This window comes from Corythoichthys intestinalis, chromosome 21 (genome assembly GCF_030265065.1).
Source record: "Corythoichthys intestinalis isolate RoL2023-P3 chromosome 21, ASM3026506v1, whole genome shotgun sequence".
In the NCBI taxonomy this organism is placed as follows: domain Eukaryota; kingdom Metazoa; phylum Chordata; class Actinopteri; order Syngnathiformes; family Syngnathidae; genus Corythoichthys; species Corythoichthys intestinalis.
The window spans coordinates 36,414,244-36,437,306 of record NC_080415.1 but is presented as its reverse complement, the minus strand read 5'-3'; the positions used below and the strand labels follow the sequence as shown (position 1 = coordinate 36,437,306).

General features: G+C 37.7%; 2 protein-coding genes across 8 annotated transcripts in view; one reads left to right on the top strand and one right to left on the bottom strand.

Moving 5' to 3' along the window:
- Positions 1 to 2,343, bottom strand: part of mprip (myosin phosphatase Rho interacting protein) — a 65,912-nt gene extending 63,569 nt beyond the window's left edge. For all 6 annotated transcript variants that reach the window (XM_057826175.1, XM_057826173.1, XM_057826178.1 and 3 more), the window contains exon 1: positions 1,434 to 2,343. In XM_057826175.1, coding sequence (XP_057682158.1) covers positions 1,434 to 1,556 — 123 coding nt within the window. In that variant the 5' untranslated portion in view covers positions 1,557 to 2,343. The remainder of the gene's footprint in view (positions 1 to 1,433) is intronic.
- Positions 2,344 to 6,731: 4,388 nt separating this feature from the next.
- Positions 6,732 to 19,907, top strand: dhrs7cb (dehydrogenase/reductase (SDR family) member 7Cb). Of its 2 annotated transcripts, XM_057826183.1 has the most exons (9): positions 6,738 to 6,880; positions 8,254 to 8,307; positions 8,441 to 8,468; positions 9,472 to 9,628; positions 12,457 to 12,569; positions 15,519 to 15,729; positions 15,839 to 15,931; positions 17,133 to 17,294; positions 18,736 to 19,907. In XM_057826183.1, the coding sequence occupies exons 4-9, from the start codon at positions 9,475 to 9,477 to the stop codon at positions 18,942 to 18,944; spliced, it is 942 nt and encodes a 313-aa protein (XP_057682166.1). In that variant the 5' UTR covers positions 6,738 to 6,880; positions 8,254 to 8,307; positions 8,441 to 8,468; positions 9,472 to 9,474; the 3' UTR covers positions 18,945 to 19,907. The 2 variants fall into 2 exon arrangements, with proteins under 2 accessions (XP_057682167.1, XP_057682166.1); XM_057826184.1 differs by lacking the exons at positions 8,254 to 8,307; positions 8,441 to 8,468 and having other exon boundaries at positions 6,732 to 6,880.
- Positions 19,908 to 23,063: the final 3,156 nt, after the last annotated feature.

Below are 23,063 nucleotides of genomic sequence, written 5' to 3'. Positions count from 1 at the left end.
AATTGTTAGGTGCCCAAAGATTCCCACCGCTAGTGGCTAACGTGTCTGACATACAGGTTTTATTTAATCTGTAAAAACAGCGCTGTAGAGGGATGAGGGTATAAAATAAAAACTTAATAAAGCTAACTGTCAATTTTAGCTCAGTGGTCATTGCTGGATAAAACACCAAGTAGCATGGTCCCTAATGTGGTCCAATACAACAGGTATCATACATTTATTTTGAATACTGTAAAAACTCAAAATCCTATCAGCCCAGGGCTATCAATAGAATGGACAAACATGCCCGTCAATGGCATTAAACAAAGTAAATGCCAATAGAAATGAATGGGAAATTTGGACGTCTATGGCCGTCAATGGCAGCACCCTTCAAAAGCGTCAATGGAATCGGGGAAGTTTGGGGGACACGTCCTATAGATATGTGATCATTTCCTGTTGATTTGGGGATTTTTTTGTTTTTCCCATTGAAAATGAATTGGGAAAATTTTGGACGTCCATGGCCGTCAATGGCATTGAGTTACATAGGCGTTGATAGAATTCAAGTCCATTGGCATCAATAGATTTGACCTATATGGCCGTCAATGGCAACAATGCAATGTAGATTCTATTGGAAATCCCATTGAAAGTGAATGCGACATTTCCCATTAAAAATGAACGGGAAAGTTTTTGGCAAATTCCCGGGGAACCGTAAATTTTTTCCAAATTCTGTATACAATCTTTTGTAGGACAAGTAGCGTTTTGAAAATGTTTTTAAAAATCGGAAAATCGGCGTTTACATGAAAACGGAAAATTTTTCGGGGCCGTTTGGCAAAAAGCCACAGTCACACGAAAATTCCGGACGTGCCAATACCTGAGCGGTTCCGATCGGTGCAGTGGTACGGGCTGTGCGGCGCGCCGAAAAAAACGCGGAGAATAAGTTGATTAATAATAAATAATAACAATAAAGTCGCAGAATAACATTATCTGGCTTTGCCAAAAAGGCTAAGACCAGATAATTATACATATGTTCCAATTTGCTAATATGTTTTAAAAAATACAAATCCTGTTCAATGGAAAAAAAGTTTTTGTTTTGTTTTGTTTTGAACCCAGATACCTCAGAGTAACGCATTTTAGAGCTGTAATTGCAATACCGTGATACCGTGAAACCGTGATATTTTGCCTCAAGGTTATCATACAGTCAGAATCTCAGGGGGAAAAATACATACATTTAATCAATTTTTCAATCATGTGTTTCTTGGCATTGACACTATTTTATTATCGGTAAAAATACTGCAAGTATATTTCTTAATAAATGAGTCAATATGTAAAAAATACTAAATTATTGATTAGAAAAGCAGTAAGTAGATGGCAAAATATTTCAATTTAACGCAAGCAACTCAACTAAATGAAATCATGTAGATTTTAAAAGGTTCGAAATAATCCAAACGAACTCATACCTGTGTTAAATCCTGATCCGTCAACAGATGCAGCTCCCGGGGTTTGAAACAGTTCTGACATTTGCTTTTGTTGAAAAAGTTCGCCTGGAATTTCCTACAGGAATTTTCCTTAGCGGTAGACATCGTTGTTGACTGTCTTTCCGATGTTCTCTGGATGACTTTAATCAGCAGTGCAATTGTAATCCTGCTGTTTACTTGTCTCTTCTCTACTCCAACTTCGGAAACGACCCGACGCTCCCATGCGTTTTCCAAAAACAATGCCCGGCTTTTAATTCTTCTCAGTCGTTCTCAAACCCAATTTCCCTTTCCCCTGAAAAAATAGGTGCCATCAAGCCACCCCGCTCATCACTTAATCAGTGATGAATGCTTAACAGTCAATGACTCCCTACCACAAAGCCGAGCGAGAGGGGGCTAATATCCTGTTAGCTCGCCAGCGGGTCTCCAGATCAATAATGTGATGGCGTAAGCCACAAAAACTAAGTTAGCACACTGGTATCGCCATCAGACTTGTACGAGATAATGTCCAATAGGCGACACAAAACCTCCGTGCGAATACGTTAAATAAAAAGGCCTTGCGGTCAGAAAGCAGGTTATTATCCCAGTCGCAGGCGTTGGTCCATGCGAAGTTCATCCAGATCTGCCTTGCTAGGCTAACGACTAGCCAGTCAGCTTGTTTGCAGATACGCTAATGCTAAGGAGATAACGTCCCAGTCGGCGTCTTCACTAAAGGTTAAAAAAAATACGTTCGCAAACACCAAATGAGTCCGGTGCCTTTACTTTCCAAGATTTAAAAAAAAGTCGGCGTGCAAAAACAGCACCGAGCAGCTAGTTACTAGTCGGAAAACAAGTGCTTCCCGAACTAGCTGGCTAGCTGCAGTGGGTTTATTTTTCTTCTTTTCCAAACGGAGTGAGGGGGTTGAGAGAGAGCAATTTGGCTCAAGAGCCTGGAATGCCAGGAAATCTCGCGAGATCGACTCAATGTCGCCATCCAGAGACGTAACATAGTACAGCATCGTCATTGAGTAACTTTTATATTATATTATAATATAATATAATATAATATAATATAATATAATATAATATAATATAATATAATATAATATAATATAATATAATATAATATAATATTATATTATATTATATTATATTATATTATATTATATTATATTATATTATATTATATTATATTATATTATATTATATTATATTATATAATATAATATAATATAATATAATATATTATATTATATTATATTATATTATATTATATTTAGGGCTGTCAAACGTTTAAAATGTTTAATCGAGTTAATCACAGCTTAAAAATAATCGTAATTAATTCAAACCATCTCTAAAATGTGCCATATTTTTATGTAAATTATTGTTGGAATGGAAAGATAAGACACAAGACGGATATATACATTCAACATACTGTACTTAAGTACTGTATTTGTTTATTATAACAATAAATCAACAAGATAGCATTAACATCATTAACATTCTGTTAAAGTGTTCCATGCATAGAAAGACTTGTAGTTCTTAAAAGATAAATGTTAGTACAAGTTATAGAAATTTTATATTAAAACCCCTCTTAATGTTTTTGTTTTAAGACATTTGTAAAATTTTCAAACAAAAAATAAAATAGTAGCTCGCAATTGTTGATTTCAATAATTACACAATGCTCATGGTGCTGAAACCCATAAAATCAGTCGCACCCAAGTGCCAGCAGAGGGCGACAAAAGACAAAAAAACACAAGTAACAAATGGACATGACACTGTGCTGTCATTAATCTGAGCGGGGCATGTGCGTTAAATGCGTCAAATATTTTAACGTGATTAATTTTAAAAAAATAATTACCGCCCGTTAATGCAATAATTTTGACAGCCCTAATTATTATTATATTATATTATATTATATTATATTATATTATATTATATTCATGGAGTAAAATAGAATGCAATTTATTGTACTTTTTCTGACACCCATACTGTAAATTAAAAAAGAAAATACCCAGTGTTGGATGAAGTACTCGCTTTTTTTTTTTTTTTTTTACCTAACTAAAAGTATAGATACAGGTGCAAAAAATACTTAGGTGAAAGCAAAAGTATCTAAAAAAATACTGAAGAAAAAGTATAAACGTGCTTACTATAAAATTTACTTTACACATAAAAAGTAAAAGTCTTTTCTCCCGATGCAAAAATGTAAAATACGTATGCATATATACAGTGGTATGAAAAAGTATCTGAACCTTTTGGAATTTCTCACATTTCTGCATAAAATCACAATCAAATGTGATCTGATCTTTGTCAAATCACACAGATGAAAAAATAGTGTCTAGCCGCCTTTGCTCCATATGCTACAACTTCTCTAGTGGCCTGCACTTTAGGGCATCAAAAACATACAACATTGTTTTCTTTAATGAGCTCTGTTTGGAGAATAGAACAGGGCAATATAACCCATATACATGTACAGTATTTAAGGGCGTATTATAAAAACATGTTTTTCTGGGGGGGGTGGGGGGGGGGGACGACTAATGCTGAATTATATGGACTGTGATATAATTATAGATTTGTAGTTATTATCAAATACGTAACTACAAATGCTGAGATTAGATATACTAGTACATAAAGAGGTCTCAGTCAATATTCAAAGAAAGAACCAGAAAATTCATGAACTGCTTAGGTTTATTTAAAACTGTGCAGAATGGAAAAAAAAAACAAGCAATAAAATTTACATTTTAAACAGAAGCTTAACAAGCTAAGAAACTCCAAAATTTAGCTTAATGACGGATTGCAAGCAACTATCGGGTGCATAGCTCCACTTACTGTACAAGAGTGTCGTGGTTTTCATTGGTCAATATCTTGTTCACCTGCCTAATCTTGCTTGTACTTGTGTTGCTGCCTCTTGTGCTTGGTTACGGTATAGTTGCACGGGGCTTGTCGATTGTGGCAGAGGCATGAAAACATCAATTCACAATGAGAAAAAAGAAAACAAACAAAAGTAACGTGTAACGCAGGCGACAATTTGAAAAGTAGTGGAGTACAATGTAGGGATACCTGCTGTAAAATGTAGTGAAGTAAAAGTAAAAAGTACCACTTCATATTCTAGTAAATTCAAGTATTCAAGTAAAGTACAGATACACAAACATGTACTAAAGGTACAGTAACGAAATACTTTTACTTTGTTACATTCCACCACTGAAAATAACAAACAATTGGTCTTGAGTCACAGGGACTTGATTCAAGTTGACACAAGTTGCAAATCTGATGACTTGCAACACGATTTGAAGGAAAAAAATGCAGACTCGGGCTAGATTTGCTTGAGCTGGGGAGGTCCGAGACTCGACTTGACTTGCAAGGCAATAACTGGAGACTTGACTCAACTTGTGAGACAATGACTCGGGACTCGACAAGCTGACTTGAAAAACTTGGATCGTTGATTGGTTCACACCTGCCAGTGATCCGCTGGGAACACCTAAATACTGGTTAATTCCCTGCAGACTATGCTACATAGTCTTTTTGTTTTTTTTTTTTTACATTGATTTACATTGACAGTAGGTTTACTGATAGATAAACCTGAGTGCTTTGTGGGTAGGTTGGGGAACAATGGTGAAGGCCTTGTCTAACCTGTGACTTGACTTGACTCAACAACCTTTCACTTGACACGACTCGTCTTTACAACCCAACCTCATACCCCGGCTCGACTTGACATGACCTTATGGCTCAAATCGACTTGACATGACCTTGTGACTCGACTCGACTCGACTTAACCTTGTGACTCGACTGACATGACCACGAGACTTGACTGGACTTGACCTAACCTTATGACTTAACTTGACTTGGCATAACCTTGTGACTCGACTCAATTTGACTCGACATAACCTAGTGATTCGACTCGACTCGACGTAACCTCGTGACTCGACTCGACATAACCTCGTGACTCGACTCGCCTTGACTCGACATAACCTCGTGACTCGACTGACATGACCACGAGACTTGACTTGACTTGACGTAACCTTATGACTTAACTCGACCTGGCATAACCTTGTGACTCGACTCGACTTGACTCGACATAATCTCGTGACTCGACTCGACTTGACGTAACCTCGTGATTCGACTCGACTTGACTCGACATAACCTCGTGACTCGACTCGACATAACCTCGTGACTCGACTCAACTTGACTCAACATAACCTCGTGACTCGACTCGACTTGACATAACCTCGTGATTCGACTCGACTTGACTCGACATAACCTCGTGACTCAACTCGACATAACCTCGTGACTCGACTCGCCTTGACTCGACATAACCTCGTGACTCGACTCAACTTGACTCGACATAACCTCGTGACTCAACTTGATTCGATGTAACCTTGTGACTCGACTCGACTTGACGTAACCTTGTAACTCGACTCGACATGACCTCGTGACTCGACTGACATGACCACAAGACTTGACTGGACTTGACGTAACCTTATGACTTGACTTGGCATAACCTTGTGACTCGACCCGACTTGACATAACTTCGTGACTCGTTTCGACTCAACTTGACATAACCTCGTGATTCGACTTGACTTGACTCGACATAACCTCGTGACTCGACTCGCCTTGACTCGACATAACCTCGTGACTCGACTTCACTTGAAGTAACCTCGTGACTCGACTCGACTCGACATAACCTTTTGATTCGACTCGACTCGACATAACCTCGTGACTCGACTCGGCTCACTCGACTTGACTTGCTTATAAAAGGTAAGGCTTACTTGTGACTCGACACGCAGTGACTCACGCTATTGTCTGGAAAAGACACACGAAGTTTCAATTACTTTATAACTGAAAAAAAATCACTGTGCTTAAAGTTATGATTTACACATTATTCTACATTGCACTGAGAGGTATAGCTAATGATTTCCCCCATCTATAGCTATAAATGGATAGCAGAATCAAAGCTTTGTAGTCACAATTTTGGCTACAACTGTTTTAGTTTCACAGCTTGTTGCCAGTCAGCAGTGTTCCATCAATTTTATAACTTAACCAAGAAATATACAGTATATTATAAACATAATACAGTATAATATAACGTTTTTTCTATTCATCATTCAAATATCTGAATCAAATGAAAACAGATTTACTCTACTCATGTCCTCAGCTGCAGAAATGAACTGCCTTAATGCTGGCAACAAGGCAGCATACTTCAGATAGCTACTGTGCACCATATGTGAGTATTCATGGCTGACACCACCAAAGGCTATTATAAGCAACAGGTTCCACCGTACACCAACAAGTCAGAAAGACAAGCGGGGCGGCGTGAATGGATGGTGACCGTGGAGGGAGGAGAAAGGCCGCTGTTACCTAACTAAATCAGGAAAAAAAAAACTGCCACCAGTCCTACTGAAGGATTAGCTTCTTGTGCTGTACTGTGAGTGAACCAAGAATAACAAGGATTACAGGTGTGTGTGTATGTGTGTTGTGTTTTTGGAGTGCTTATAAATGTGCTTCACAAGCTGTCTAACCCAACAGGATCCAATCACGTACAAGTCCAAATACGGATAGTTGAGGTCGTCATTAATTCAATGATACTTGTGTGTATTAATAATCTAAAGTATTTCCTATTAGTAAATTAAGAGAATTCAGTTAATCCAGTATCTGCAGGAGCTTGTCCAGAATATATTTAGCTGTTGTCTTTAAACACACTTTAAAGAGTGACCTTATTGCCATTGCTGGTGAATTTGTTACATCAAAAATAGCTGAAAATTTAAAACCCAAGAATATAAAGTGCATGTATAACATGATGTTTGATACAATTCATTCACTTTCCCAGTAACCGAACATTTAGAATTGGGATATTGTCTGGTAACCGATATTATAGGCCGATAAAAACAGTTTAAAATGATATCGGATAATAGACAAGTTTCCGAGGTACTTCCACATTTCTGCTCGCAAATTCCGTTTTACAATTTCTTCATCCAAAACAACAGTGGAGCTGGAGTAACATTACTCATCAAAATCCCTTAAAAAAGACGACAGGGGAGGACAACATGTTCATGAAGGCAGATGTGGAACCAAGCTAGTGCTACCACAAAGACCGGGTGTTTTTTAGCCATGTTGCTGCTGTGTTATGGAAGGTATGTTCTTCCTATCCCTGCATTTTCATGTGTCCGGTGCCCCCCAAAAAACTAAAGCTAAAATCTTGCGCATGAAACGACTTTTTGCCTTTGATATTGTTATCATGACGATGATTGCAATTATGATAATCTTTAATATTATTTATTACAACTACTGTACTGCTGTGGCTGCTAGCCTGTTGCTAATAAATTATGTCAATGCATAAATTCAAGTGTTACAAGTTTTTTGTTCGTTTGTTTACAGGTGGAATACGCTGTTTGGCAAAGGAAGAGAAGTTAATGTGCCTTACAACAACACTTACTATACGTTGATGGACGTACAGTATATCGAGATTACGTGTGTTTTACTCGGGGGCGACCGAGAGCCGTTATGTCGGGTGAAAGTTTGGTTAGGCTCCGTAACTCTGCTGTCTGATATCACATTCTTGTATGCTATTTTTCTAAGAATTTTATAAATTGTGAATTACTGACCTGTTTTGCGCATGCACCAATTGTTTTAAATGAAACAAGAAATTGAATCATGTTGTCCAAATGTTTTATTGTGATAACTATCTGCAATAAAAAAAGAATGACATACTATTTTTGTTTATATGTACATATGTACATACCTTGTAGTATTTCCTTGTAATAACAAAATCCGTGTTAGCCCTTCTGTATTCGGTAAATGAAATATTATTTATGATTTCACCTCATTTTAGTCACTGCAGTGGCCGGCGTATCAATCTACACCTCGCGTCAACACAGGCTGACAGGTTGTTACAATTTTGTCCATGAATGATCAACAAAGTGATAAGAACAATCATACGATCCTTATCACTTAATTGATCATTTTTAGATATATCCTTAGGTTTAAATGACATACTGTAATTAACCTCTCATCTGCAGCTGGTTTCGATTTAAGGCATATGGCGAGGTAGATCCACACTGGCGCTCTGAAGCTGGACGCTGTTCAAAACATTCCACTCCAGACCATATAAATAGGCGCTTCCAGGAGTTCACGCACAGCACAGAAAGTCTCGGAGTCTCATCTACGTCATGCTGAATCCATTTATGGAGATTCCTTGGGTTCTTCTGGTTTGATTTTGCAGTTTTAACATTGTAAACACACTGCTTACTTCAACCACAATTCATGTTGTTCTTTTTAAACCGGAAGTTCGGAGCCAAACCAGCCAAACCCATGTTTCGCTCAGGAAACTTGTCTATACAGACATAAGTTTTTCATTATCCGTTTTTGGCCAATATGCATATGCCAATGCGGTCATGTCGAAAAATGCACCAAAAACTGATATTTGCACTATTTTGATTCCAACAATAAATATGGTAGTGAAATATAGGCACTTTTTGCCATAATTTCAGTCGCCGTTCTTCTTATTTTCACAGAATGTTTATTTGGAAAACATTGACGTTGTTACATTTAGTATTAAAGCATCCAGTGGGGAATTACAATACAATTAACCATAATAGGTTGAGTCCACGCCCGCACATATCGGTATCGGATTTTTGGAGTTGGGCAGTATCGGGATATCGGTTATTGGTTATAAAGTCATTTTTGGAGAACCCTATTTGGAATGATTGCTTCTGACAGATCATTGTTATAAACATATTTAACTACAGTATAATAATCATTAGGGACCTTTATTACTGTATTTTCATGGCATTTAGTGATAAAAACATTTCATAATTATGTCACTAGTGAGTTAATATGCAAGTTAGTCAATAACAAACACAATTGTTGTTAAAAATTATATTCATATGCAGAAGGGATTTTCACATTTCACCTATACAGAGTGTTCTTGGATTTTTGTGTGTCTGTTCGTGTACAGTAGATACAGAGAGTCACACAACTGCACCGTAAGTGTTTTGTCAGCACTTGTTTTGTTTTGTTCTCACAGTTTGACCTCTTCCCTCTTTTGCAGACCATGGCTCTTCCTTCAGCGATGGTATTACCACTGCTGATTGTTTTCGCGGCAGGGATATACTACATCTACAATGAGGTCATGCATTACATGGCCAAGTCTTTAGTACGGAACAAGGTGGTGGTGATTACAGATGCCGTGTCTGGTGTGGGAAATGGTAAAAAAAAAATCTTAGTCATGTTATTGTCATTTATAACACATTTAAAAATTTTGTCTAAATAAATTTTCTGCACTATGAGGCACACCTGAAAGCCTTCAATTTTCTAATAAGCCAACAGTGCCCCTTATAAGCCGATGCGCCTTATATATTGGTTAATCATGGCATGACATTCCCTTTAGCGCAGCTCCATCAGGTGGATGCATAATGCAACCCCAACAACTACTACTACTACTATTGTGCCTTACAGTGGGACAAATAAGTATTTAGTCAACCACTAATTGTGCAAGTTCTCCCACTTGAAAATATTAGAGAGGCCTGTAATTGTCAACATGGGTAGACAGAATGTGGAAGAAAAAACAAACAGAAAATCACATTGTTTGATATTTAAAGAATTTATTTGCAAATCATGGTGGAAAATAAGTATTTGGTCAATACCAAAAGTTCATCTCTATTAGGCTCGAGCGTATGACGTGGCATTCGCGAGGTTTCCGCCGCTATCGCCATTTTGGAAGCGAGAAACATAAACAGTGAGGCATTTCAACACAGGTCGCTCTTTAAAAATGGTTGGAAATAATTGTGCGGTAAAGAATTGCAACAACCGATCGAATAGAAAGGAGAATGTACAGCTCGACGGAACACCATTGAATTTCTTCCGGATCCCTACATGGAGAAAAGGCGAGGGAAAGGTCATATCTGAACTTACCAAATGTCGAAGAATGGCATGTGTGGCCTCGATCAGAAGGAAGGGTATAACGTTTGATTCTCCAGTTACACACAGAGTTTGCTCTATGCACTTCCACTCCGGTAAGTTAATTTCGTTTGTTTACGCAAATTTCAGTAACTTTATGCCCTAAGTCGGCCTGCTGTTAGCTATAGCTACAGCTAAACAACTAGCATGCAGACATGTGCATTGTCTTCATAAGACATAATTCCTGTCGTTGCGAAATGAAAAAGCTGTAATATTTTGACGTGAGAGAGAGGCCAAGAATTTGTACACAGGCTACATTTTCGGCAACAAAAAAAGTGTACATCCGTGGTCACAGACTAATGTAAACACACATTGCCTACCTTTGCTAGAAAGATGGTGTTGCCGTTTGCTATGGTCATAATGTGCAGATCCTGCACCCATCTGCAGCAAAACTGTTCGTAGCTTTGTAGCGATTTGTAGTTTCAGAATTGCTGATGAGTGTAGTAACATACACCAAACACTAAATACAGCATGATGTCCATTTCGCGTAGTGGTGGAAGCTTGTCAACATCTTTATTCCATTTGTGTTCGGCTTGCTCGTGAGGGTCAACATTGTTCACATCCTTAAAATTGCTCACATATCTGTCTTTCGCCGTGGTAACAAGTTTGTCTCTGTATCGAACTGGCAAGTTTTCCCTACATTTTTCCATCTTTGGCACTCGTAGTTGAATTGTATTTGCCGTTAAGTTTAAATGTCCTGTGATGCAGACGTGCTTCCGAAACGGCTGCGTTGTCGCAAATCTCGCACGATCCCGTGCTGCTGTGACGTAAACGCTCGAGCCTAATACTTTGTTATGTACCCTTTGTTGGCAATAACGGAGGCCAAACATTTTCTGTAACTCTTCTCAAGCTTTTCACACACTGTTTCTGGTATTTTGGCCCATTCCTCCATGCAGATCTCCTCTAGAGGAGTGATGTTTTGGAGCTGTCGTTGGGCAACACGGACTTTCAACTCCCTCCACAGATTTTCTATGGGGTTTAGATCTGGAGACTGGCTAGGCCACTCCAGGACCTTGAAATGCTTCTTATGAAACCACTCCTTTGTTGCCCTGGCTGTGTGTTTGGGATCATTGTCATGCTGAAACACGTTTCATCTTCAATGCCCTTGCTGATGGAAGGAGATTTACACTCAAAATCTCTCGATACATAGCCCCATTCATTCTTTCCTTTACACAGATCAGTCGTCCTGGTCCCTTTGCAGAAAAAAAGCCCCAAAGCATGATGTTCCCGCCCCTATGCTTCACAGTGGGTATGGTGGCATTGAGTATTCTTTCTCCTCCAAACACGAGAACCTGTATTTCTACCAAAAAGTTCTATTTTGGTTTCATCTGACCATAACAAATTCTCCCAGTCCTCTTCTGGATCATCCAAATGCTCTCTAGTGAACCGCAGACGGGCCTGGACGTGTACTGGCTTCAGCAGGGGGACACGTCTGGCAGTGCAGGATTTGAGTCCCTGGCGGGGCATTGTGTTACTAATAGTACCCTTTATTACTGTGGTCCTAGCTCTCTGTAGGTCATTCATTAGGACCCCTGTGTGGTTCTGGGATTTTTGCTCACCGTTCTTGTTATCATTTTGACGCCACGGGGTGATATCTTGCATGGAGCCCCAGACCGAGGGAGATTATTAGTGGTCTTGTATGTCTTCAATTTTCTAATTAATTTCTAATAATTGCTCCCACAGTTGATTTCTTTACACAAAGCAAAGAGTGAAGAGTTATAGAAAATGTTTGGCCTCCGTTATTGCCAACAAAGGGTACATAACAAAGCATTGAGATGAACTTTTGGTACTGACCAAATACTTATTTTCCACTCTAATTTGCAAATAAATTATTTAAAAATCAAACAGTGTGATTTTCAGTTCCCCCCCCCCCCACATTCTGTCTCTCATGATTGAGATCTCGGATGCGCCAGGTAGTGAGGAAAAGACGGTACATTAAGGATATTACTCATTTGTCCATTTTCAATACTGCTTGTCCTCACGAGGGTCGCGGGGGTGTTTTACAGTGGTATGAAAAAGTATCTGACTGTGTGCTGACTGTTGAATATTCTTCTTTGTCAAACTTGTTGTCGTCCAGAGTGTGCTCATCTCTTCCATAAAGGCGGAGCCAGGCTTATCCTGTGTGGAGCCAACTGGGATAAACTGGAGTCTCTGTACGACTCTTTGACAAATGATGCCGACCCCAGCGAGGTGAGGCCATTAGATTTTAAATACGATGGTGTATTATATGTCAGGTTGGAAATTTGAGGACTCAGGATAACAGCTTCGAAAAGAGGTTCTATATCATTAACTTTCGAGCCAAACGGGTTGTGTCCTTGTTCTCATCATTTTCCCCTCTCTATCCCCATTTCCCCAATCACCACTTCCTACTCTGAACAACACAATAGCAGGACATCCTCTGCGACAGCAAGCTGTCCTCTATGTACAGTATCGTTTGCACGGACCTGCACGGGGCATAACAGATGTTCGCGAGCAAGACATTTTACAAACAATGGTCACAAAGTGAAGGATGGTGTTTGATAGATATACTGTGCTTTTTAATGTTGCTTTTTTACATTCCATTTCCATTCAAATACACTTTATTTTTTTTTCTCTTTGCACTTCTGTAAATATGCAAAAGTACATTTTGTGGTCTTTGATTTGATTGAAAATGATTTTTTCCCCTAATATGACTGAGTAACATCAAGTTCGACATGTTTTCCAGCCCCAAATTACTACTTACTTATTAAAAATTAGTGTTGGCAACAGGTTGATAAAACTTTGTTTGGTTCACTTATCATATTTAGTTAAGTTGTATATTAGTATTTACATTACATGTATGGTCGCGGGGGTGCTGGAGCATAACTATGGGCAGGACGCGGGGCATACCCATAGGCGGAGTTTGATTTTTGGAGCATGGGGGGGGCAAAACATGCTGTTATTATAATAAGTTGACAATTAGCCTTTTTTGTTTCCCATCATTCTTGAGGGGATTTCTAAATCAGGCTGCTTAGGCAATACTTTTCGCCAAGATCGTCATCCATTGAATATGATACGCCCGCCGGTGTCGTGCCAATGTAGTTACCCCAGTTAAAAATTGTATCCCTTGCGCCGTGCCATATGGAGGTAAATTTGTGTCTTTATTATTCAATCAAAAAAAGGTGCTTCAATCAAAATATATATTTTCAATCCAAAAAAAGTCGCTTCAATAAAAAAAATGCTTGAAAGCAAAAATAAATTTGAAACTTAAAAAAAATGGATGGGAAAGCTATTTTTCTTTGAATTTTTTTTTGATTGGAGTCAAGTTATTTTTTTTTTGATTGAAGCAACTTTTTTGATTGAAGTAATGTTGATTTGTGTTTGGGCCACATTTTGGCTATAATGTTTTTGTCTTTATTAATTAATCATAAAATATTTTCCAAAAGAAAAATCACTTCAATTGAAAAAAAAAAAAAAAAAAAAATCAATCCAGAGAAAACGTTTTTGAATGTGAAAAAATATTTGAGATTGAAAAATTTGCATTTGAGCACTTAATTTTTTTATTGAAAAAGATTTTTTTTTTTTTTTTTTTTTTACTTTTTCTTTGATTAAAGCAATCCTTTTTGTGTTTGGGCCATATTATGGGTAGGACATTTTTGTCTAAATCACCCAAAAAAGTTGCTTCAATCAAAAAAAAAAATTTGAAAAATAAAATTGAAAAAATGGACTGGCACATTCAGCGAGTGAAAAGGGGTCAGTATAAGTCTGAACATAATGAAAGTACTGTAATTCACTTATTAATGGTAGGATCAATTCTATCCTTTCAACATACAGTATAGGAAGACAATCTAGATGACTTGCATAACTGAAGTCACTATATAATGCAAATAAGGTTGCTTAAAAGTTGGTGGGGATAATTTGAGCATCCTGAAAAGTTGGTAGTATTATGTCCGTACCGTCCCTATGCAAAACTTCGCCCTTGAATATAATAATTAGGGCTGTTAAAATTATCGCATTAACAGCAGTAATTAATTTTTAAAATTTATCATGTTAAAATATTTGACGCAATTAACGCACATGGCCCGCTCAAACAGATTAAAAAGACAGCAAAGTGCAATGTCCAAGTGTCCATGTGCAATGTTTTTGGAGTTTTGTCGCCCTCTGCTGGCGCTTGGGTGCGACTGATTTTATGGGCTTAAGCACCCATGAGCATTGTGTAATTATTGACATCAACAATGGCGGGCTACTAGTTTATTTTTTGATTGAAAATTTTACGAATTTTATTAAAACAAAAACATTAAGAGGGGTTTTAATATAAAATTTCTATAATTTGTACTAACCTTTATCTTTTAAGAACTACAAGTCTTTCTATCCATGGATTGCTTTAACAGAATGTTAATAATGTTAATGCCATCTTGTTGATTTATTGATATAATAAACAAATACAGTACTTATGTACCGTATGTTGAATGTATATATCCCTTTGTGTCTTATCTAGCTATTCCAACAATAATTAACAGAAAAATATGGCATATTTTATTGATGGTTTGAATTGCGATCAATTACGATTAATTACGTTTAATTTATTTTTAAGCTGTAATTAACTCGATTAAAAATTTTAATCGTTTGACAGCCCTAATAATATGATTATAAATGATAAAATCCAATCCAAATATGGCATTACTTGTCATTTGTCCATTTGAACAGCAGAGGACAGCATTTAGCATGTCAACAAAGCATTCAGCAGTGGAACTTGAGTTAAAGCAATGGGATTCAGTGATTCATGGGAAATGTGACTAACCTAAGTATTTTGTCTGTATGTTTAAATTCCCCCTAATATTAACCTACCTTCATCCAAAGTGGCTCTGCAATTTATTTATTCGGTATTTATTTACATTATTTTTCACAACCTTTGATGCCATTTTACCTGATTTGCATGACACGTTTCTCATTAATATGCAACTAACCGGATCTAATTTGAATACTCTTTGCTCAGATTGCCTGTCACTGTATAATAAGTCTTGAAATTGGATTGGATGTCGTGATCGGATTGCGAAATCAGTATATTAATGAAAAAATGTTATTGATTAGGGCACAGATCGTTGTGTTTTGTGCGAGTTTATTATGTGTTTACTATTCAGAGTATATCATGTAACCACATTACTGTATATCTCTTTCCAGACATTTGCTCCCAAATTAGTAATCCTGGACTTTAGTGACATGGAGAGCATGGAGGACGTGATGGCTGAAGTTGTGGACTGTTACGGGTGTGTGGACGTGTTAATTCTGAACAGCAGCATGAAAGTCAAGGCTCCGGTGCAGAGTGTGTCCCTGGAACTAGACAGAAACATAATGGACATCAACTACTTTGGGCCAACAACCTTGACCAAAGGTGGGGTACACTCTACCTGGAGAATTTCAGTACCAAATGCATAACCCAAAGTGAATTCGGAGGCTCTTCTCATTGATCATTAAACTAAATCTTTTTAAAATCATATCAGGAATTCTTCCTACCATGATTCCGAGAAGATCAGGACAATTTATTTTGGTCAACAGCATCCAAGGGCGACTGGCCATTCCCTTCAGAAGTTCCTGTGAGTTGTAACAATCGCTACTTACTGCATGTGACACAATGTATGTTTCTGTCCTATAGTATTTACCTCTTGATACATCAATACTGTTACGGTTCTGGGTGAGCGGGGGACCTAAGCACAGAGAAGGCAGGCAAGGTGACAGGGGACGCAATAGTTTATTGCTTAATACTAGGGCTGTCAAACGATTAAAATTTTTAATCGAGTTAATTACAGCTTAAAAATTAATTAATCGTAATTAATCTTAATTCAAACCATCTATAAAATATGCCATATTTTTCTATAAATTATTGTTGGAATGAATAGATAAGACACAAGACGGATATATACATTCAACATACGGTACATAAGTACTGAATTTGTTTATTATAACAGTAAATCAACAAGATGGCATTAACATTATTGACATTCTCTTAAAGCAATCCATGGATAGAAAAACTTGTTCTTAAAAGATAAATGTTAGTACAAGTTATAGAAATTTTATATTAAAACCCCTCTTAATGTTATCGTTTTATTAAAAATTGTAAAATTTTCAATCAAAACATAAACTAGTAGCTCGCCATTGTTGATGTCATTACACCAAGCTCACTCCCCAAACCCATAAAAGCATTTGGACCCATGTGCCAGCAGAGGGCGCCAAATAACAAAAAACAAGCAACAAGCGGACATTACACTTCTGTCATTTTAATCTGAGCGGGGCATGCGCGTTAATTGCGTCAAATATTTTAATGTGATTAATTAAAAAAAATAATTACCGCCCGTTAACGCGATAATTTTGACAGCCCTACTTAATACCAGTGTTGTTTTCGTCAGCAATGATGATAACGAAAATATTTCGTCGACGAACATTTTTTTCATGATGATGACAAGATCATAAAATAAATCTTGCGAAGTGTTCAAAAATGACATTTTGTAAAAGGTACTCCACTAAAAAAAAGATCTACAAAAACAATTGCTCATTTCCTTATCATATTCGTAAATATCCACATAGGGAATCCCCAATTTATCAATTTATCAATATTAAGATGAGGAAGATTTTTTTTTTGCTGATGTCATACCAATTTTCATAATTCTTTATTATTATGAGCTACAATTAGGAATTCAATATGTAAAATGACTGTCTGAGCACAATTTAGTATTTGCATGCTACCTGATATGATGAGATGTAATCCGTGAATGTTTTTTTTCCGTTTGCACCAATCAGATGCTGCTTCTAAGCATGCAGTACAGGCTTTCTTTGACTCCCTCCGGGCTGAAGTGGAGGAGTACGGTATCACCGTGAGCACTGTCAGTCACACTTTCATCGATGCCAATGTTACTCCATCATCCGAGAAGCCTGACTCCAAAGCGAACAGCCTGACTACATGTGAGTAAAAAAAAAAACGGTGACTATGTGAGATTATAGTCCCTGACAAGTCTTGTCGCTTATCCATTTTGTAGAAACAATTGCTAATAACCTGACTTTTAATTATTCAATTGGTTTCAGAAATGGCTCATATGAAAGCTAAGACCCTCCCAAATGATGTTGAAGGTACAAAAACATATTTGTTTCTCTGAAGAAAGATTTATCATTTAATGAAGACATAAAGATCAAATTTTGGCAAGACAAAAGTTTTGTCGCCTACAGAAAGCAGTGTGAAAATTGAACAAAATATGTACTTCAAATACAAAAATATGTTACATAACATGAGAATTAAGTAGTGGTGCTGTGAGATTCAAATCTAATATTTTGTATGACTTCCATAAGCTTCGGTAAGGATTCATAAAATTATTTGATGAAGTCATCAGGAACATCAAAGAAAGCAGTCTTGCATGCCTCCCAGAGTTCACCAACATTCTTGGGTTTCGTCTTCCATGCTTCCTCTTTCATCCTGTTCATGTCTGGTGACTGCGCTGGCCAGTCCTGAACGATCTTTATTTTCTTTGCCTTGTGGAACTTTGAGGTAGAAATTGAAGTATGCGATGGAGCACCATCCTGCTGCAGAATTTGTCCCTTTTTATGGTTAGGAATGTAAGGGGCAGCTAAGATTTGTTGATATTTCAGACTATTTATGTTGCCTTCCACCCTGCAGATCTCTCGCACACCCTCATACTGGATGTAACCCCTGACCACAATTTTGGTAATGATGTAACCACCAAACTTCACTGTTTTCTGAGTGAATCTCGGATCCATGCGGGCTCCAGTAGGTCTCCTGCAATATATGTGGTGACTTTGGTGTAATTCAATGGAAGATTCATCTGAAAAATCCACCTTTTGCCACTTCTCCAGCGTCCATCCTTTTGACAGGCTGTGGGCCATGGCAAATGCCACACGTTTTTTTAATTTTCTGCACCCTGAGAGATAAATACTCTGATATATCAACAAATCTTAGCTGCCTCTTACATTCCTAACCATAAAAAGGGACAAATTCTGCAGCAGGATGGTGCTCCATCGCATACTTTAATCTCTACCTCAAAATTCCTCAAGGCAAAGAAGATCAAGATCGTCCAGGACTGGCCGGCCCAGTCACCAGACATGAACATCATTGAGCATGTCTGGGGTAGGATGAAAGAGGAAACATGGAAGACGAAACCCAAGAATGTTGATGAACTCTGGAAGGCATGCAAGACTGCTTTCTTTGATGTTCCTGATGACTTCATCAATAAATTTTATGAATCCTTGCTGAAGGTTATTAGCAATTGTTTCTACAACATAGATAAGTGACAAGACTTTTGTCAGGGACTGTATGTGAGAATAGCAGTATGTTCAGTGATTCATCAATTAAACTATTTACAAATGCAAATTGTGTTTTTGCTAATCCATCTAGTTGTTGCCAGCCATCTGACCCACGGGGTGCATCCTACAGTCCTGGCCAATGAGATTATGCGAACGGTTAACAGGAAGAGGAAGGAGGTTGTGTTGGCCCACCCCATCCCCAGGGTGGCAGTCTATCTCCGAGCTGTCCTACCCTCGTTCCTATTTGCTGTACTGGGTGCTGGAGTGAAGGACTCCATCTTGGCTGAGCAGATGCAGTAATTGAAGGCAGAAGAAAACAAAACAAAAAAACAATCAACAAATGATTGTTTTTGTTTGTTTGGCTAAATTTTAAGTTGATTATGATTACTGGAAAGGCTAAAGAGATGCTGAACTGAGCACTCTACTCTCTGCTGAACTATTATTAAAAACTGATATTTGCAATATATACGATGTACATTTGTTGGGTCACCAGTTGAAGTATAATATTTTTAGGGCTGTCAAAATTATCGCCCTAACGGGCGGTAATTAATTTTTTAAATTAATCACGTTAAAATATTTGACGCAATTAACGCACATGCCCCGCTCAAACAGATTAAAATGACAGTACAGTGTAATCTCCACTTGTAACTTGTGTTTTTTAGAGTATTGTGCAAAAAAAAAAAGCATTTTCAGGCATATCTTCTACCCATTTTGTTTTATATGACTGTCGTCAAGCCTGCTCCTTCACCAAAAGCAGTGTTCAAACTAGGAGCAAACGCAAGTTGCACCGCTACCGTAGCACCCTGTCTCTCTCTCTCTTTTCTGATGTATTTGCTTCATGAATTTCGATTTGGGAGACTTGACAGTTCGGACCGCCGCTACATTCTGGAAAAATGTGGCCCAGATCAGATTTAAATCACATACGAAAGTGACCCAGATCAGATTTGAAATGGTCCACTTCTATGCAACTTGTCAAATACAGACCTTCAAGTTAATCCCTCACTCGAATTGGAAAAACACGAAAAAAATAGGATTCGTGCGTCAAGACCTGTGGTATGAACCTAGCCTTTTTTCCACTCTCTTTAAAGTGACTTAATTCTGGAGCATCAGCTGGGTTTCTCACTTTACGCATAGATGAGTACAGGAATAAATGGTTAAAAGAATCATATACTGTGATTTCTGGATTTTGTTGTTGTTGAGATTGTCTCTCACAGTGGACAAGCACCTACCATGAAAATTTCAAACCTGGCCATCATTTCTAAGTCGGAGAATCGCTGGGTGTTCAAATACTTATTTTCCTCACTGTATCAAAATGTTGGTCATTTTTCACCTGAATCAAGAAAATAAATCCTTTCAAATAATGTTTTGAACAATATCTATTCCTGAATTAAGAACATTTCTGACAAAAAAGCTTTTTAAAAAGATTAAATATACTAATCGATTGCTTAAAATAAGTCTTATGCTTATTTTCAGCTGGATATTTTATTGATTTCAAGAAATCCAAGTGAGTAAAATTTACTTTAAGCACTGGCAGATAATTTCACTTATTTCTAGTAGATTTACACTGAAAACAAGGGAATTTAACTACGTAGTTTTCAAGAGGTGTGTTTTTGCAGTGTATGCCTGGATGTAGTTTTCTTCTTTTACAAACCGCTAGATGGCAGCAACGCATCTTCCTTATGATGCTAGCCCAGGATATGTTCAGCGCTAAAATGAATTACTGACGAGAATGTATTATGCAGGCTTTGTACTTATGATCATATTGCAGATATTATTACCACATCTGAGGATTGATTTTCCCACTGTGATTTTAAAGTCCGCAAACAAGATCAATTATCTGTCATTTTACGATTTATAACATTCTAGAGTGCTCCAAAATGGTTATCCTTCAATAATTTAGTTTTTAGAATCAATGTTTATTCATTGTTGATGGTTAATAATTTCGGATATGAAACAACAATTAACCATTTCATATTGCCGCATGTCTGATAAGAATTGGGTGTTTTCCTTTGTGTGTGGGTGCGAGTGTGTGTGTGGACATCAAGTCCAGCTGGTAAGCGGCTGTCCTCCAGGTCACCATCCTCTGGGGAGTTTAACATCCATTGTCTCCACGCATCAGGACAGGAATGTGCCTATAATGTTCACATGAATAAATGCAGTTTGATGACATTTGCACGTGTCAAACAGGAAAGATCTCTGACGAGCACTCTCCAAATTGGAATTTTTAAGGGTTCTCTGTCACATTTGCAGTCAAGTTATGTATGTTTCATTGGAAGATAGAAGTCAGCCTGAGTGACACAGAGAGAAATTGCATATTGTATACAGGGGCGGATCGAGATAAATAAATTAATGGAGTGGCAAGAGGGAGGCAGCAACTTTTTCACGGTGGCAAATATTTCATGACAGTATTGATATCATCATTGATTTTATGGACAATGATACAATATTTTGCGACGATTCTCAATTCAAAGGCTTTCAAATAGCTTAATACAAAATGATAAACACATTTAATACAATTAGTCCCAATTTAGCCAATGCAGTAACAAATACTAATCAGTTTTGATGTAACAATTTTGTTGATATTTTTTTTCGTTACCAAACAGCATAATGAAAAGAGACTCATTTTGCATTTTGATCAAATTACATTTGATTTTGCTGAAGAAATCGATACATTGATCCACAACGATTAATTGTTGCACCCTTTGTGTCAAAATTGACATGTACACATATTGAGTCACAGTTTGCCAAGATATCATATGTAGACACTACAAAAAGTGGCATTTACAAACTGATACAGAGAAACTTAGCTTCATTTTGTTTCATGTATATTCTCTATATTATATATTCTTAAAGTATGTGAACCTTTTGGAATTTCTTTGTCAAAATCACACAGATGAAAAAAAAGTGTCTACTTTAATTAACTCCACCCAAACATTTATAGGTTTTCATATTTTAATGAGGATAGTACGCAGAGGCGTAACACGGGTCCCCGGGGGCCCCAGGCAACAAGCAACATGGGGCCCTTCGAGCGTGTGCAAGTAAGGGGGACAGTTGGACTTGGAGCAATAGAAGAAAGAGTAGCAACACAAAAATACCACCATCGGATACGGAGGTATATACCTTTGTGTGAAATCAGTAGTCAGATTGGCCCTACGACCAACCAAATTCAAATTATTCCGTAAAAAACACTGATTGGTGGACTTCTGACCGAAATGAGTATTAAATTTGCTGATAAAATTGTTTAGGATTATTTTAGATGCATATATGTCATATTTTCCTTATAGAGTATTCGACGAGGAATACGATAGACCATTAATAGACTTTTTTGAAAAAAATTCCCATTTGTTTAAGTAGTCACATGAATAATGACGTGGCATGTGAAAATCAACGTAAAACAATTCGGCAAGGACTTTCAAGAGAGTACTTATTGAGTCACTCTTTAAACAATCATGTGGTATTAATAGCTGATTGGACTTTCTTTAACATATATAATCTAAGTGACATGGTTAGTGCTGATTGGGATTGATAACAGAATCGTTAGATAATCTGTCAAACGATTCCATGGTATTAAAACACTCCTTACTTGTCGCTGAGACAGTGCAGTAAAGCTGCGTGTACTAAAACTGTTGGCCCTCTGGGGGCCCCTGCTGGCTGGGGGCCCTAGGCAATTGCTTGGTTATCCTAATGGGAAGCGACACCTCTGATAGTACGCAAACAATGACAGAAGGGGGAAAATAAGTAAGTGAACCAACACATTTAATATTTTTTGCCACTCCCAGATGTTGGTGAGGTTACATTTTTCCTCCACACATGACGTTGTTTGTTACTCCCAAACAGTTCAACTTTGGTTTCATCAGTCCACACAAATTGTTGCCAAAAGCTCTGTGGAGTATCCAAGTGCCCTTTTGCGAACATTTTGTTTTACACAGCAGTGGCTTCCTCTGTGGAGTCCTCCCATGAACACCATTCTTGTTCATAGTTTTACATATAGTTGATGTGTGCACAGAGATATTGGACCGTGCCAGTGATATCTGTAAGTCTTTAGCAGAAACTCTAGGGTTCTTTTTTAACTCTCTGAATATTCTGTGCTGAACCCTTGGCATCATCTTTAATGGACGGCCACTCCTTGGGAGAGAAGCAACAGTACCAAACTCTCTCCATTTGTAGACAACTTCTTTGACTGTCGATTGATGAACATCCAGACTTTTAGAGATGGTTTTGCATCCTTTCCCAGCTTTGTACAAATCAACAATCCTTGATCGCAGGTCTTCAGACAGCTCTTTTGACCGGGCCATGATGCACATCAGACACTGCTTCTCATCAAGACAATTCTTACCAGGTGTGTGTTTTATAGTGGGCAGGGCAGCTTTCAACCACTCATCAGTGATTGGGCACACACCTGACTTAATTTTTTTGGGG